At 49.7% G+C, this 17421-nt stretch overlaps 1 protein-coding gene and 1 long non-coding RNA gene across 2 annotated transcripts; one reads left to right on the forward strand and one right to left on the reverse strand.

Moving 5' to 3' along the window:
- The first annotated feature begins 6666 nt into the window (after positions 1-6666).
- On the forward strand, positions 6667-12517 carry LOC123079000 (tubby-like F-box protein 1). Its single transcript, XM_044501665.1, has 4 exons — positions 6667-7086; positions 8491-8578; positions 9658-9787; positions 11637-12517. The coding sequence occupies exons 1-4, from the start codon at positions 6796-6798 to the stop codon at positions 12193-12195; spliced, it is 1068 nt and encodes a 355-aa protein (XP_044357600.1). The 5' UTR covers positions 6667-6795; the 3' UTR covers positions 12196-12517.
- Positions 12518-12903: 386 nt separating this feature from the next.
- LOC123079002 (uncharacterized) lies at positions 12904-16589 on the reverse strand. Its single transcript, XR_006437800.1, has 6 exons — positions 15782-16589; positions 15612-15689; positions 15119-15210; positions 14283-14397; positions 13678-13770; positions 12904-13114 (listed from the first exon to the last, which is right to left on the reverse strand). It is a non-coding gene; the product is annotated as an uncharacterized lncRNA (long non-coding RNA).
- Positions 16590-17421: the final 832 nt, after the last annotated feature.

Genomic DNA, 17421 nt, shown 5'->3' on the forward strand with positions numbered 1-17421 from the left:
TTAAGATCTTCATGTAGTGCTTTGATCTGTTGTTCTACAACATCCATCCTCTTCGCCAATTGCTCCATTGCCTGCTGCAGCTCCACTCTCAAAGAGAAATCAAGAACTAGTATGGATCAACGTGACTTTGGTACCACCTGAAGCAGCACAAGGTTGTGGATGAACAACTCCACCTTGTTGCCACAAAGTGTACATCACAAGCGTTGAAGGAACTACTTCAACATGTTGCACTAGATATCGCTCTAGAGCGAATATAGGTCGATATGGCTGCACGAGTTCAATCCAAAACTCCTATGGACAATATCTACTCCAAAATCTTATATAGGAATACCAAGTTCGATTATATGTAGTGGGGCTACATAGTCTGGTTCAAAACTAGAGGTGATGACCTCTATTTATAGAGTTTTGGGAAGCCTTCACATCACACTTCTACTTATAGTTAGAACACTCTAGAAAATATTACTTAAGATTCATCATTCTACTTATAGTTAGAACACTCTAGAAAATATTACTTAAGATTCATCATTCTACTCATAGCTAGAAGACTCTAAAAAACAATATATAGGGTTAAGAAAAAAACACTATATTGGAGTAGAAGTATCTAGAGTAGCAAACCTTTATTTTTCCTTTCCTCATCTATTGTTCCTCTCAGGCTCCCATGACACGCGCTATTTCTTCAAAAGGTCGACGACCACCGTTGCTAGATGGGAGGCGGTGTTGCGTAACATTGCATGACGACGACCGATGAGAGGGCGTCATCGACTGCTGCAAGGCCTTCCCGAGCGGGTGTTGTAGAGGCGACGATGCACGGTGATGACGATGCCATGTCGTGTTGTGATAGCGGTGTTGGTGCTGCAATGACGACGATCATGTGTCGCGACCACTGCAACAATGACCACGTTGCAGGGTGACTGTTGAGCGTACGTTGTACGCTGCATATGTATAGGACTTGGGTCTGTATTTATACCGTTGTATCTCTCTCCCCTCGTATATTTGTACATCTTGGGAGACAAGTAGAGGCCGGTCCACCCTGTACCTATATATGTGCACCATGCACACGATCAATGATTATCGATTCGTGCAATCTCATTCTTCCTAACTAATGGTATCAGTTTAGCACGCCGATCCTATTCCCACCTTCCGCGCCAGCCGCCGCCGCGCCCTACAGCCGCCGCCACCACCTCCTTTGCGTCGCCGCCGCCGCTGTACACCGCCGCCTCCGCGCCCCTTCCCCTCGCAGCTGCCGCTCTCCTCTTTGCCGCCGCTGCCTCCCTCCCCCAGTCGCCGTCGCGCCCCAAAACCCTAACCCGCGCCGCCGCCACTAGCCTCCACCCACCCGAGCCGCCGCAACCCTCCCTTGCCGCTGCTCCCATGGCGTCTCCCCACTCCAGCAACTCCAACCCGTTCGCCGGACTTGTGCCTGACGCCACCGCCGTCCGTGATCTCGACATCCACACCCGCGTTCCCATCAAGCTCGACCAATCCACCTCCTCGTACTACGCGTGGAAGACCTACTTCAACCTCGTCTTTCGCGAGTACCACCTCCTCGAGAACGTCGACAGGACCGTGGATGGCGACCTCATGGCGGATGATCCGGACTGGGCGGCCATTGAGGCCTCCCTCATCCGGTGGTTCTACCTCACGGTCTCCCCGGACATCTTCCACACGGTCGTCTCGGAGGATGACGACACGTGTGCCGTGTGGACCAAGATCAACAATCTCTTCACCGACAATAAGCTTCAACGTCTTGTGTTTTTGCAGCAGGAATTTCCGGGTGCCACCAAGATGATTCCTCCATTGACGACTACTCCATGCGCCTGAAGCGCCTCGCCGACGAGCTCCGCGACATCGGCGCCAAGGTGTCGGACAAGCTCATGCTTAGCACCCTCACCGCCGGCCTCAACAAGGATTTCGGCAACGTGGCCTCGAACCTCTCCCTACTGCCGAACCCGACCTTCCAGTCCGTCGCCGCGTATTTACGCTTGGAGGAACGCCGGATGAAGAAGGTCAACGCCCGTGTTCATCACACCGCCCTCGCCGCCGGGACATCTCACGGGCCGCCGCAGCCTGCCCCAACCACGTCCGCCGGCGCCACCAGGGTACTTTCCCCTCCCGCCTGCTCCACCCGCACTTCCCGCTCATCCGCAACAGTAGCAGGGCGGGGGCGGCAGTCGCCGCAACCGGCGTCGTGGGGGCGGGGGCGGAGGTCGCCCCCAACAGCAGCAGCAGCAACCGGGGTACGGGGGGCTCCACGCCACCATCAGCCCTCCCCGCCCTGGACCGTCGGCCCTAACCCGTGGACCGGCGTGGTCCACGCTTACCACATGCCGGTCCCACGGGCTCCGGGCATCCTCGGGCTGCACCCAGTCGGGCCTCAGGCGCACCTCGCCGCCGCACCTCACCAGGCGGGTGGGGGCGGCTACGCACCGGGCGGCTACGCCCCGGGCGGCTATGCGCCCCTTCTGGCGCCCGCCTCCTTCGGCTGCGCACCGCCGCCCGCGCCGGCTCAGCTCCCTCCGGCCCCTTGGGATCCTGCCCTGCTCGCTGCGCTACACTCGGCGTCGTCTCCCTCCAACTACGAAGGTGGCGGTGATTGGTACATGGACACAGGGGCTACCGCCCACATGACATCGCACCCCGGTAACCTTGCCTCCGTACCCATTACTCATGTCGGTCACAGTTTCTTTCCGTCTAATTCTATGCCTATTAACATGACTAATGTTCTTGTCTCACCTAACCTAGTTAAAAACCTTGTATCCGTTCGTCGTCTTGCACGAGACAATCCTCTCACTGTTGAATTTGATGGTCTTGGTTTCTCTGTGAAGGACGCCCGTACACGGATGGTGCTCCACCGATGTGACAGCCCCGACGACTTGTACCCGGCGCACTCCGCCTCCACCGCCACCGCCACCGCCTCTCGAGTCGCCCTCTCCGCCGGTGTCGACCTTTGGCATGCACGCTTGGGTCACCCCAACTCCACCGTCCTTCGCCAGATTCTCAAGAGTTTTTCATTTTCATGTAATAAATTCGACGAGCACACTTGTCATGCTTGCCGTCTCGGTAAACATGTTCGTTGACCATTTAGCGAGTCAAACACTATTTCTTCTTTTCCGTTTCAGTTAATCCACAGTGATGTTTGGACATCTCCCGTTGCGAGCAACACGGGCTTATTATATTATCTTGTTTTACTTGATGATTTCTCTCATTTTGCGTGGACGTTTCCGCTCCGTCGCAAATCCGATGTTCTCGCCACTCTCACGGCCTTTTACTCTCACATCACCACCCAGTTCGGGCGCCCTATTCTCGCCCTCCAGACTGACAACGGAAAAGAGTTTGACAATGCTGCCACCCGTCACCTTCTCGCGTCTCACGGCACTACCTTTCGTCTCACATGCCCGTACACATCCTAGCAGAACGGCCGCGCCGAGTGGATCCTCCGCACTCTTAACGACTGCGTCCGCACGTTGTTGTTCCACTCCAACGTGCCCCCTCGGTTCTGGCCTGATGCACTCGCCATCGCCACTCTCCTAGTTAACATTAGGCCTTGTCGTCCTCGCTGGAACTACACCCCACACCAACTTCTCTTCGGTTCCCCTCCATCCTATGATGGTCTCCGCATCTTCGGTTGTTTGTGTTATCCTAGCACCGCCTCCACTACACCACACAAACTCGCTCCTCGCTCCGTAGCTTGTATCTTCCTAGGCTACCCCCCTAACACCAAAGGTTACCGGTGCTACGACCCCGTCTTCCACCGCGTGTATACCTCCCGACACGTGTACTTTGATGAACGGGTTTTCCCCTTTTACCAGGTACCGCCTTTTGCAGAGGACTCGGCGCCCCATGATGGTGTCTCGGATGCGGACCCGGTGCAGCCCCCGGCGCGACCCCTCCTGGCCCCGGCGCGGCTCCCGCTGGCTCCTCCGGTGCGGCCTCGGCACGCCCTCCCGCGGCTGGCCCCTCTGTTGCGGCCCCCGCTGTGGGCCCCTCCACCGCGGCCCCGGCAGCCGGTCCCTCGGCCTCGGTCCCGGCGCGGCCATGCATGGCCCCGAGTGGCCCTTCGGCTCCCACTCCGCCGAGTGGCACGGCTGGCGCCGCCCCGGCCGGCTCCACCATCCCGGCTGGCCCGCTGCTTCGGCCGGCCCCGATCCTGCTGCGACGCCGGGAGCGGCGGACTCTTCATCACCTCCGTCCGTCGCTCCTACCACAGCCGACCCGCCTCCCAGTGGCATGGTGACGCGGTCCCGCGCCCGTATCTACCGCCCTAGCACGCGCTACGGTGCTGATGAGTATGTGTGCGCGGTGTCGACATCATCCTCTCCACCGTCGCCCATCCCCTCGTCTGTACGCGCCGCCCTTCGTGATCCACATTGGCTTGCCGCGATGCACGAGGAGTTTGATGCGCTGCAGCGCAACCGCACGTGGCATCTTGTGCCGCGACCCCCTCACGCTAACGTCATCAGTGGCAAATGGGTGTTTCGTCACAAGACCAACCCCGACGGTTCTCTCGAGCGCTACAAGGCTCGTTGGGTGGTGCGCGGTTTCCGCCAGCGCGCCGGCGTGGACTTCACCGACACCTTCGCTCCGGTTGTTAAACCGGGCACGATTCGTACGGTGCTTCACCTAGCGGTCTCCCGTGCCTGGCCAGTGCATCAGTTGGATGTCTCCAACGCGTTTCTGCACGGCCACCTCACGGAACGGGTCTTCTGCGAGCAGCCGACTGGCTTCGTCGACGCTGAGCATCCCGACCATGTCTGCCTGCTCTCTCGGTCCCTCTATGGACTGAAGCAGGCCCCCAGGGCGTGGTACCAGCGTATGGCTGGGTTCCTACAGCAGCTTGGGTTTCATACAACCCGCTCTGACGCGTCTCTGTTCGTCTATCATCAGGGCACTGCCACTGCGTACCTGCTGCTCTATGTGGACGACATTATCCTGACGGCATCCTCGCCTGGGCTTCTTCAGCAGCTCACGGCTCGTCTTCGCGATGAGTTTGCCCTCAAGGATCTTGGAGCGCTGCACTACTTCCTTGGCATTGAGGTCGTTCGCCGTGCCAACGGGTTCTTTCTGCATCAGCAGAAGTACGCTCATGAGCTTCTCGAGCGCGCGGGCATGCTTAATTGCAAAACCGCGTCCACGCCTGTTGACACCAAGGCGAAGGTTTCTGCTTTGGAGGGTTCCCCTGCGCCAGATGCGGCGTTCTACCGCTCCATCGTCGGCGCCCTGCAGTATCTCACCCTCACTCGGCCTGACTTGCAGTATGCAGTCCAGCAGGTGTGCCTCCACATGCACTCCCCGCGTGATTCCCATTGGACTCTGGTGAAGCGTATTCCTTCGGTATATACGCGGCACTATGACCATGGGACTCACCCTGACGGCTTCCTCCTCCATCGACATGGTCGCCTACTCCGATGCTGATTGGGCTGGCTGCCCGGACACGCGTCGTTCTACGTCAGGCTATTGTGTCTACCTCGGGCCCTTCGCTGATATCGTGGTCGTCCAAGCGGCAGCCCACGGTCTCTCGCTCGAGCGCCGAGGCGGAGTATCGGGCAGTGGCTAACGCCGTTGCTGAGTGCTCTTGGCTCCGTCAGCTTCTCCAGGAGTTGCTTTGTGTGGTCCCCAAGGCCACGATCGTCTACTGTGACAACGTCTCCGCCGTCTACCTCTCCGCCAACCCCGTCCACCATCGCCGTACGACATATTGAGCTCGACATTCACTTCGTTCGCGAGCAGGTGGCTCTCGGGAAGGTTCGTGTTCTGCACGTTCCTACCACTCAGCAGTTTGCCGATGTCATGTAAGGGACTACCGACCCCAGTCTTCGAGGAGTTTCGGTCCAGTCTCTGTGTCTCCGGCGACGCTTCAACTGCGCGCGGGGGGGGGGGGGGGGGGGGGGTGGTGTTGAGCGTACGTTGTACGCTGCATATGTATAGGACTTGGGTCTGTATTTATACCGTTGTATCTCTCTCTCCCCTCGTATATTTGTACATCTTGTATATTTGTACATCTTGGAAGACAAGTAGAAATCGGTCACGATCAATGATTATCGATTCGTGCAATCTCATTCTTCCTAACTAACAGTGACAAGCACAACATCGACCATGTTGTGAACGACTGAGAAGGGACGCGCAACCACTGCAACGATGACCGTGTTGCAGGGCGATGAGTGCAAGATCGATGATGCAGGGGAAGAGGCCTACGCTCCACGTGAGTCCGAGTCTCGATCTACCTTCGTTCCTTACCTGCGACAGATCGAACGACTGAGAAGGGACGTGCTATCACTGCGACAACCATGTTGCAGGGTGGCACAACATCGACGATGTTGCGAACAGTTGAGAAGGGACGGGGCTGCCACGCTAACCTGTCAAAGTGAATCCAACAGCTCACACATGATGCATCGGGCAGACATGAAACTGACCGACTTCCCCAGGGAATCAGCCGGTCGACACATAGCACGCACCCACTTCTGAATGTTGGTCGCATACGTTGATGAAGTGGCCTTCAGGGAAAAAAAAAGCAACTTGCACGGTGATGAAAGTGTGTGTGTGTGTGTGTGGTTGTTTCACCACTGTGATAATACGGAAAAGGAAAGAAATTAAAGAAAGGCGACGCACCACAGTGATGAGTGGTCACAGTACCTGTCCGCCCGCTAGATCCACTTTTCCAGACAAGTACTCCATCTTCTTCTCTCCATCGCCCAACGCGGTTTTGATTACAGTTGGAAGAAAGAAAAGCAAAAAACCAAGACCGACGAAAGAGCCCCGCGACCTAGTGGGGAGGCAGTACAGTGGTGGGCGGAAGATATGCCTCGCGAGGAGCCGCCGGCGGCCGAGGTCTCGGAGGTGGCGGAGACGGGGGAGGAGAAGGAGGACGGGCAGCCGGAGGAGCAGGAGGAGAGGTGGGCGCGCCTGCTGCCGGAGCTCCTCTCGGAGGTGGTGCGCCGCGTCGAGGCGTCCGGCGGCGAGCGCTGGCCGGCCCGCAAGGACGTCGTCTCCTGCGCGTGCGTCTGCCGCCGGTGGCGCGACGCCGCCGTCGCCGTTGTGCGGCCGCCCGCGGTGTCCGGAAAGATCACCTTCCCGTCCTCGCTCAAGCAGGTGAGAAACGGGAGCTACGCCTGGTGGGCTTGTGCCCTCATACCCGTCGATTGGTAGGGGACTCTGCTTCCGGTTCGGTGTGTGGTGGTGCAGGGCTGTGGAAATCCCCATTCCAAACTTAAGTTTTTAAGGAGGAACTGATGATGCGATATCCCCCCTTTCGATCCGTAAATTTTTCCAAGGTTCCTCTCCGTTGAGATTGGGCATCCGATTGCGGCACTTTTGACTTCCGTGTGAAGCTTGAGCGACAAATTTCACCCCTGCCTATACATCAGGTCCATTAGTCCTTTCTACAGATGCTAATAAGGTTGCTTGTTCGCGCGATTTGGAAATGGGATAGATTCACGTGAATTCACTGTTGAGATAGGGCATCGGATTACTGAAATGGGATAGACTCACGTGAATTCACAGGGAACAATTCAGTTCCTGCAGGAAATGGGACAGTCTCCCGCCAATCAATGAGGTCCTTAATCGTTCTTGTACTCCCTCCGTTCACAAATATAAGATGTTTTAACTTTTTGTGAATTGGATGTATGTAGACGCGTTTTAGTGTGTTTGTTCACTCATTTCAGTCCTCATGTAGTCCATATTGAAATATCTGAAACATCTTATACTTGTGAACGGAGGGAGTACCATTTTAGATAAAAGTGCCATAACCCTATTCTCGCTGATCTTATGGCGTGAAGGGCACCACACCGTCTGATCAGCCATGCAGCGGTTTGCGTACTGTGGCGATAGAGTACACCATGACGTCACATGAAAGTGGGGTGCTGCTGCATGCGTCGTGCCGCAGCCCAGTCGCGCTGTATGCCATACCAAAGAAGTGTGCGTGTATAAAGTACACCTGCGCTCTCATTCTTGGTTTGGGGATACTAAATTTGGTGTATTTCGGTGGGTGGTTTCAATGAAGGTTGACCTGTTGGTGTGTTGACGATCAGAAAATTTGGCTTGCATATTTTTGTCATGCCCCTGCAAAGAGAGACTCGATTAATTGGGTTTTTAATGGCAAGGCTTCCAAAATCAGAAATTCTGTCTTGCCTATTTCGAGTAGCATAGGGTGTGTTTGGATGGTGGCCAAGACCTGCCCTACCAATAGTTTGGTCATCGCTAAAAATTTGGTCTATGTTTGGATGGCTTTTGTCATGCCAATGCTTCTCTGTCCATTCTAGATCACTTTCTAGTCAATGTTCGCCAATTTATGGGCTAGAAAAAACTCCACCAAAAATTTGGCTAGCCAATTATTTGATACGGCCAAGCTAGGCTAAAACCAAACGTACCTGTAGTTTTCATACGTGTCTACTGAAGCTAGTTTTCCGAGGGATTAATTTGTCGTTACTTGGGACTTAGTGCAGAATTTCTTATGCAGCATCTGTATGCCTAATCTTACAACATGTTGTCAAACAGCCAGGGCCAAGGGAGTTCCCAATGCAGTGTTTTATCAAGCGGAATAAGAAGAACTCTACGTTCTACCTCTACCTTGGCTTGACAACTGGTAAGTTTATCTGATGGGTGCCTTGATTTTCTCATATTTATTTTATGTTGCGTATACATTTGGGCTTGTGGACCAGGGACACTTTCAGCAAGAAATATATTGAAGAGTTAGCAATGGTTTAGCCAAAAACCTTAGCTTATAAGAAGCTTGGTCTAAGAGACTGAAGCTTATTCTTTTTCATCTAAAAATGAGGCAGATGGCATTCTTTTTCTTGGATTATTATGCTGCCTCCTTTTGGATCTCACTCAATAAGGCTTTAATTGGAAGCGTGCCCACTTGTTTGTTCTAGTCAATTCTGACTTTTCAGTTATCATTATTTTGCATCTGCATTGTTTTTGCATGTGTAGTCTCGTCTCATACATATTGCTTCCTGGCACTCAACTAGTAATCAAACCAACTCAAATGCATCTATGTTGGGTTTTCATGGCAAAGCGGCAATTTGCATCTGTATGCATTATTGCAATTAAACTAGTATCGTCAGGAGACATGTGTGAACTGGCTAATGAAATTGAACCTGTAGAAATCCACTGAATTCTGGACTAAAATTGTTACTGTGTGTTGGAGTAACCCTAAGTTTTCAAATAAAAAAAATAATGGACGGTGCTGCTCATTATTTGGATTGGTTATTCAAAAGTTCAATTCAAAGGGTTTCGTTCAGTCATGCCTAGGACTTGAGCATCTTTTGGAGCTAGAATCTAAATCTCAAGATTTCCTCCGGTCTTCGGAGCTTGGATAGTTTTACGAGATTAGTGGCAGTAATAGTACTTGGAATATCCCATTTGATCTTTGTTACTACCTGTAACACTCAGGCGCATAGGCAGTAGAATGTACATGTTCATGTATTTATAGAACACCAATTTTCTCAACCAGTTCCTTACTGTCATCTGCTCAAGGATGAAGTGTGTTGTGTGGCTATATGCTATCATTAGTTTGCCTTAAATGAATATTCTATGGTTCTACCAGTTACCATGTGCTGTCCCTTACAATTTGTTATACTGTTTGTAATGTCATTTAACCATTGTCACTATAAAATGTGCCTGATGATATAGTTTAATATACATATTGTCTGCGTCTGACAGCTACTGTAGATAAAGGGAAGTTTCTCATGGCCGCAAGAAGGTTTAGGCGTGGCCCCCATACCGAGTACATTATATCCCTTGATGCTGACGACTTATCACAAGGGAGCAATGCATATATGGGGAAACTGAGGTGAGAATTCTACATGGCTGCACTTACATTAACCTGCCATGCTATTTTTATGTATCCTGCTAAGTGTTTAAATTGGATGAAGTAATATATTTGGTGCAAATATGGAACACAAAAGTGGGTTTTGATTTATGGAACACACTTAGGTCCTCAGCGCTATAAAAACCATTAGACAATGTAGTACTACAGAGTTCCAAACTTGGAGTTAGTACCACTTCTTCACTTTGTATCTTTTCCATTGAGTTTGAATGCTAGTAATATGATTCAAAGGTCAAAGATGCATCGTTTACAATACTGCAAAGAAAACCTTTTGACCTGGTGGCATGCCTAAGGTGCCTTATTCATCCCTTTGTCACATGAAACCCATTGCATCCTTGAAATTTTGCGATGGTCTGCTGAAGTATTTACACTATGTCTTGAGACTCTTAAACTTTTGATCTTTGCCCTTTTGGGAGTGTGCAAGCTATTCCACTTTTATGATTGCTTCACATTTGCTGGTTTTTATGGTCCTTTTAAATTTATTTTTTGGGTCCTGAGGATCTCTTTTTTATTCTATCTCTCTTTTATATTATCATCAAGGGAAAAGTCCATTTTACTGATCTCAAGTATCGTGTTTGTCTATAAACCTCTCAAGTCTGTGGCTTACTTAGCCCCCTGAAGCGAGGTTTGAAGGCGGTATTGTATATTGCGGTAATATCACTGATTTGAGGGTATGTTTGGTTTCATGGTTTGTGTCCAAAACCTAAGCTACCAATTTTTTGGTCCTTGTTTGGATGGTTTCCGATATTTTTGTATGGCCATTCCCCATTGCCCTCTCAGTTTATTTTTCTTGCCAACATAGGCCCAACCATGGGTAAGCAAAACCTTTGGCTAGCCAAATGTTTGGTGTCGGTGAGCTTTGGCTTAAACCAAACATACCCTGAAGGAAATTTCTCCTATGCGGTATCTATCTCTTCTCTCACCTGCCACCTCCATGTAGAAAAACCAAATCAGATTAGTCCCTTTTCCTGTTCATCTTCCCCCACGTGCTGGAGGTGGAGGAAGAGTGCTTCCCCAAAATTTATTTTCCTCTTTCTCTCTTCGACATGTTGCCGCCTGCTCTGTCTCCAACCTGGCCTCGTGCACGTCTACTTCCTCTTTGTGCCAGCCCAATCAAGACCAAGACTCCCAGCCATGCCTCGTGTGTGTAAAAGTAGTCATCAGAGACACGTACATGAGTTGGCCTTGCGATCCATGATCAGCTGTCTTAAAATACATTTTTTATATTTAAAGACGGTAAGGGAGGCCCCTACAGTATAATTGATGCAACAAATCTAAATTGCAAGTACCATGCCTTGAACTTGGGTGGGTCGGAAGGCATCAACCCCTTTCCACCACTAGGCTATGCCTTAGTCTGCGTCTTAAAATACGTTTGGTTATTGGCGTTAGGCTTTGACCAAGCATGGGTGAGTGGGTGATAATTAAGTATCACTCCGATCAGGATGAACTCTTCCTAGAAAGTGGGGCAGTTATAGTAGTAAGAACAAAAGTATATTCAGACAAACATGATGTAGGGAGTAAAATGGACCACTGTTATTACTACTAAGTATCTTCAGTATGGTCCGCCCTTATTGGTATTTTTGTTCTGGTAAATAATCATCTTGTCTCCTTGCCACTGGCTGCTGAAGTGTTGAGGCGGTTACTTTACCAACTTCTTCGAATTTGGTTTCACCATTTCAGTGTCCTAGTTTAGGTTATGTCACTTCCGTATGTTTGGTTTCTGTTTGCATTACTGAAAAGTTGGATTCAAGTATATATGTATTTGATTCTTTTACTCACTGATATAGTTGTGCTTCTTCTGTAACCTGTCTAGATCTGATTTTTGGGGAACAAATTTCAAAGTATATGATAGCAAGCCACCACATGATGGCGCTAAAGCATCAAGTAGTCGATCTAGTCGGCGTTTCGGAAGTAGAAGAATAAGCCCCCAAGTATCGGCAGGCAACTATGAAGTCGGGCAGCTTTCATACAAATACAACCTGCTCAAATCCAGAGGCCCCAGGAGGATGTATTGTGCACTCGAGTGCCCTTCACCTCAAGAGACCTGGGAAAACTCCCTCAAGACGAAGTTCCGGAAGCCCATGGGCACCACGGTTTTAAGAAACAAAGCTCCCCGCTGGCACGAGCACCTGCAGTGCTGGTGCCTAAACTTCCACGGGCGGGTAACAGTTGCGTCCGTCAAGAATTTCCAGCTGTCCGTTGCCGCTGACCCCAATGACCCTACTGGCTCCAGGGACGAGGAGACGGTGCTGCTGCAGTTTGGTAAGGTCGACGACGACATCTTCACGATGGATTATCGGCAGCCATTGTCGGCATTTCAGGCCTTTGCCATCAGCCTCAGCAGCTTTGGCACCAAGCTGGCTTGTGAATAGAGCGATATGGTGATGCTCGCAGTATCACTGCTTTGGTTGTCGCAGTGGATGCATCCCGCGAGTCTTGTTGCGTCTCGGTAATTCGGCGTTTTCTTGCTTTGTTTTTTTTTGTTTGATGTCGATGTGCTATATGTTTGTATCATGAGCATGTATACAAGAAAAATGTATGGTTCGTTGAATGTATTTAGTTCCAACAAGGGAATGGTGCTGTATAAAGTTTTACCGAAAACTGAAGCGGGTTCTATTGTACGTACATAGTGTTTTGGTGAAGTCACACTTTCTCCTACCTGCACGTCAGCTAAGGAGAAAGATGAAGTGGAAATCTGGTATGAAGTCTTTAATTTAAGTAAGGTGCTGGGGTAGCTGTACAGATGATCTGATACAGTCCGCCCTAAACGGGGGGTTTAATCCTGTCTCCATCAACAAACTTTGCTATAGGAAGATCGTACAGCAAGCGACAATTCAGAGATCCATGATCCATCATACATGCTTGGAACAGCAGCCATTTTCCACCGGAGACGAAAGTGAGAGGATGAACTCATCGCCATACTTTTCCGTAAACGAGCCTGAGAGTCAAACCCCTCAAACCAAGCTGAATACAACCGTGATTCACTATAGTCATAGTCACTAGGTAAGTGGCGCGCCTTGCCGCGCGTTGCCCGCCTCACTGCGAGCAACTCACATGGGAAAACCATTTGCACCAGAACATAACCAAAACAAAACAATCACAAGGAAACATGTTTGTACACTTGGTTCTACAGCCAACATATCCACAAGGCAGCTCTGTAGTCCTAAGCTATACTACACTACCTCTGATTGTGAGAAGCTTCGTCATTCTGCTCCACCAAAAAAGCCTACATGGTGAATCACATTGGGTTTGGTTCATCTTTTTGCTGCCAAGCAGGTCCAAGGTGTAAGTCTGCATCCAGAACAACACAGATTAAGCACGACAAACAATATTGAAAAAACAAATTTGAACAGATGAGATACCATTTGAATATATGAATATGAATAGACATCTCGTCTTTTCGAGACTAACTTCAGAAAACAGATGGCAATAAAAAGACTCTGAGCAACTGTTGACCAAAGGAGAAACATGCTTTCAAAGTCCAAAAATCACAATTACCTTCCATGGCAATAAAAAAAAAGTACCATAGGCATCCACATTGGGTCACATTTTTTAGTGCAAACCAACAAAAACCAGAAAATAGATCATACTGAATTTTTTATTTCTAGCTTTGGATAACCTAAGAACATATATACTAAACACAAATAGTTCAATAGACCATACTTGTTTGGGGAACCTTTACCATGAAACAACCTAATCAGAAATTTTTTATTAGCTCCGCACTGATGAACTTTGTAGGAATAGAACTAAAGAATGAAAATGAATCTAGGTCAACACTGAAATATAGGGAAAATTTGTAGCTTGTTCCCATAAGAAAGATCGATACTGCAATTCAAGATATACAACATGGTTACCTCTCTGGTATTTGCATCTCAATCAGCCTATTCACTTCAACTAACTTGGAGGATTCTTCGGGACCTTTAACAGTTGTGCATAACGAAGTGTTCCTGTTTTTACAAAATCATAGGCTCTTAGTGAACTACACCATTTCACCATCATAACACCTATTCCCAAACAATCTCTAAGGGAAAAATAAAATGTTTAGAAGCAAAATCACATAGCGACCATGACATTTATCAGAGTTTACACATACGATGAAAATATTTGCACAGAAACCAGAAGTTTGCGTCATGCTAGCTGAAACATTTACTGTTATAGTCTGCATCTACTTAAACTTCCAAAGTCACATTCAGTGTTGTCATTTAGATAAACTTAAACAATAGTACTGCGACCACAAGCTCGGAGCTATGTATAGCCCAAATGTTTACCCAACTCATGTATGATGGATCTCCCAATATTGAAAGCAATGGAAAAAATATCCTAAAAGAAGATGTATACGGGAAGTAGCTCCATAACTATCCATAAGCAATAAGGGAAAGAAAAACTTCTCAATATAATGTTTGGAGAATCACATGTTGGGAAACTAAAACGTGAGTGAGAGAGAAAGATAGAGGAGCACCTAATTCAGATTGCCTTGGGGTAGCCATCTCTTCATGAAAAATTGTGTATCCAGAACTACAAAAGAAACCCCCTCGGTGGTACAGGACCGGCGCCGTCCCCAGGCAGCCCGTGCTCTACGTTAGAGCACACAAAACCATTGTTAGAGAACTCATATATTAGCAAATTTAAACGTAGCTGGCAGCAACGATTTTACAAGTGCACATACACATCATCACAAACTATAGCATCAAAATGCAATAAAAGGTTGAAATGAGGGAGAAAAATCACTTTGATCTTCTTCACCTCTTTAGCTAAATTCTTCTTCTCTTCAACTCAGATCTGTCTATATGTCGCTTGCCTAAGGAACATACATCCAAACCACCCTAGATGGGGAACTTTCACAACCTAGAAACCATAGAAACTATACATATCTGTAATGTTCTTTTGAAACTATACATATCTATACCAGTTGACCATGACTGCACAAATCTACACGACAACATGTTTTCGAAAGATAGAGGACAATTTATATAGCTCCTCCTTTTAGTTTAAAACTATGAGAAACAACACGAATGAAAAAAAAATGAGGCAGCATTTCAGAATTACTCTAATAAAATGGCACTCAAAATCTTCCAATATATAGATATCCCTTGTTACTTCTATTTCTTGTTGTTTGGCACATCGATTTCAGTTGTATATATCAGAGGTCAATACATTTAAAAAATGAGGAGAAATGAAGGAGAGCGTGAGTACTGACGAATATGGCCAAGGTCTAAAGATACTAATCACAATCAAAATTCCCTCTGGAGGATAACTGATTACCACAGACATGTGGGGAAGAAGGTCGCAGCTCACCTACTAAATAGAGTTGGCATAAAAAGAAGTAGGAGCTCATCATTTTCCATACTTGAACATGCCACTACCAGCCAATTAACATTCGATTACTCCTGAAAAATTGTAAAGCAAACAAAAATTAATGCTCTGTGATTGACCATCAAGAATTAGAAAACAAATTCTTATAACCGAAGGTGCTGCATAAAAACTAATGCTTTATTACTCCTGTATGTGATTTTTTTTCCAGCCAATACACATTCCACTTCTTTTTATTCTTATACACACAGCATGTATAAGAATTTGTTTTTATGCAGCACCTTCTGTGCATAAAACAAATGCTTGAACATGCCACTACCAGCCAATTAACATTCCACTTCTATCTTAAATAACCATGACGCTAATTGCAGAATGACACAAAGCATCAATAATCCATCCGATGATATATATCAGTAAAAATGAGAAAAACATATCTATATGAATAATCAGAAGGAGTTAATGGGAGGGAGAAGCATACCTAGCAGAAATTCGCACCGCCATGTTAGGTTTGGTTGAGACAGACAATGATTGAGCACTGGAATAAATGTACACGGACCTGCAAGCACCATGGAGTACAATCTCACAACCAAATCGAAATACACAGGAGGAGCACGCGAGGGAAGCAAGGGAATGGAAGAAGGAGCTCACGGGGAAGATGCAACCATAAAGTGAAGAGGGAGTCCGGCGGTGTATCCTCATCTCCTCCCCTGCTGCTCCTCGCTGGTGCACCCCCTCCCACGACGAAGCCCGGCGGAAGTGGCCGGTGGGCATCAGCGGCAGGACGAAGAACCTTGGAGCTGCCCAACCTCGTCCGCCAGCCAGGTTCCTCAGGTGGCCGCCCTCACGCCGTCGGGGAAGACAGCGCATGGGGATCCAGGCCGGGGCGTGCGGACTGCCGTGGCCGGCGGAGCCCCCAGCCATTGCGCGCGTGGCGCTGGCGGTGCACCGTGGCGCTGCCGTAGCCGTCGATGTTGTAGATCCTGGAGAAGTTTACGGGAGGGAGAGGAAGTTGCGGGCGCCGTGGTGCAAGGAAAACGAGGAGAGAGGTCAGCAGTCGGAGGCCGAGGTCGGACGACAGCGCCGCCATGGCCGCCGTCTGACGCGCTCGCTCTCCCTCTTCTCTTTCCTCCCCTTCTGTTGACGGGAGGGAGGAGGTTGCGGGCGCCGTGGTGCGAGGAAGACAAGGAGAGAGGTCCGCGGTGGCGAGGTCTGAGGGGCGTCGGTGGCGGCGATGTGGGTGGGGCGGTGAGGTCGGGGAGAGGGCTGGGCGAGCGGAGGTCTGTGTGGGGCGGCGAGGTCGGGGAGATGGCTGGACGAGGGGAGGCGGCGCGACCGCGCAAGGGGAGGAAGCGGCTAGGTTTTCAGTCGCTGCTGCTTCGGTTTTATAGGTGTACGCGAAATGTCCAAAATACCCTTGGCGGCCATCTAGTTTTACAGGCGGTGGCATGAATACTTCTACACTAAATAACGCACATACCACGCTCGCAGACACAGTCGCTGACCGGCGCGGCCCACCAGGGATCGACCCCACACGTCAGCAAGGTAAGACAGTAATTTCGGAGTAAGAAAAGTCAGTAAGAAAAATCGAATGGAGGCTATTATTCATCACTATTCATTGTAGCAGTGATCCGACGGCCGAGATCTCTCCCGAGCGAGATCCTACGGTCCAGAATGCATCAAAGGAAGATCCGACGGCCAGGAATCCCGAGCGGGGAGAAGCCTGGGTTTCCACTGTCGTGCTTGTTTCTGGATAGTCATGTTCTTCCATCACTACAAGAAAAGGCCTAACAAGCAAGCGCATGATACTATCACCGTGCGTGCGTGTTCTTCCATCAGCAAGAAGCTGAGAAGGGAAAAGAAGAAAAGGAAGGCTTCTACTTGCATCCGGCGCCGCTACTCCTAGTCGTCGGCGGTACTGCTGGCCCTCCCAACCTCCGCCTCCAGCATCTCCATCTGCTGCTCCAGCAGACTCAGCCTCCGGTTCATGCGCTCCAGCCTCTCCCGAGCCGCCTCATCTGCATGCCGGATTTTGTATACAGTCAATGATTTCGTGCACCTATACTATACAGTGCTAGACATGTTAGATCGATCGAGGAGGTGATCGGTGTTCACCTAGCTGCACGACGAACTGCGAGGCTGCGACCTCCGCCTGCCCGCCGTCGGCGACGACGGTGCTGGCGCCGGCGAGGCCAGCGCCGTCCGCTCGGGCCTTCGACGTCGTCGACGGCCCATTGTTTCTCCCCCCGAGCATGGCTATAGCGACGTATACAGTATACTGATACTCTTGG

Source organism: Triticum aestivum, chromosome 3D (genome assembly GCF_018294505.1).
Source record: "Triticum aestivum cultivar Chinese Spring chromosome 3D, IWGSC CS RefSeq v2.1, whole genome shotgun sequence".
Lineage (NCBI taxonomy): Eukaryota > Viridiplantae > Streptophyta > Magnoliopsida > Poales > Poaceae > Triticum > Triticum aestivum.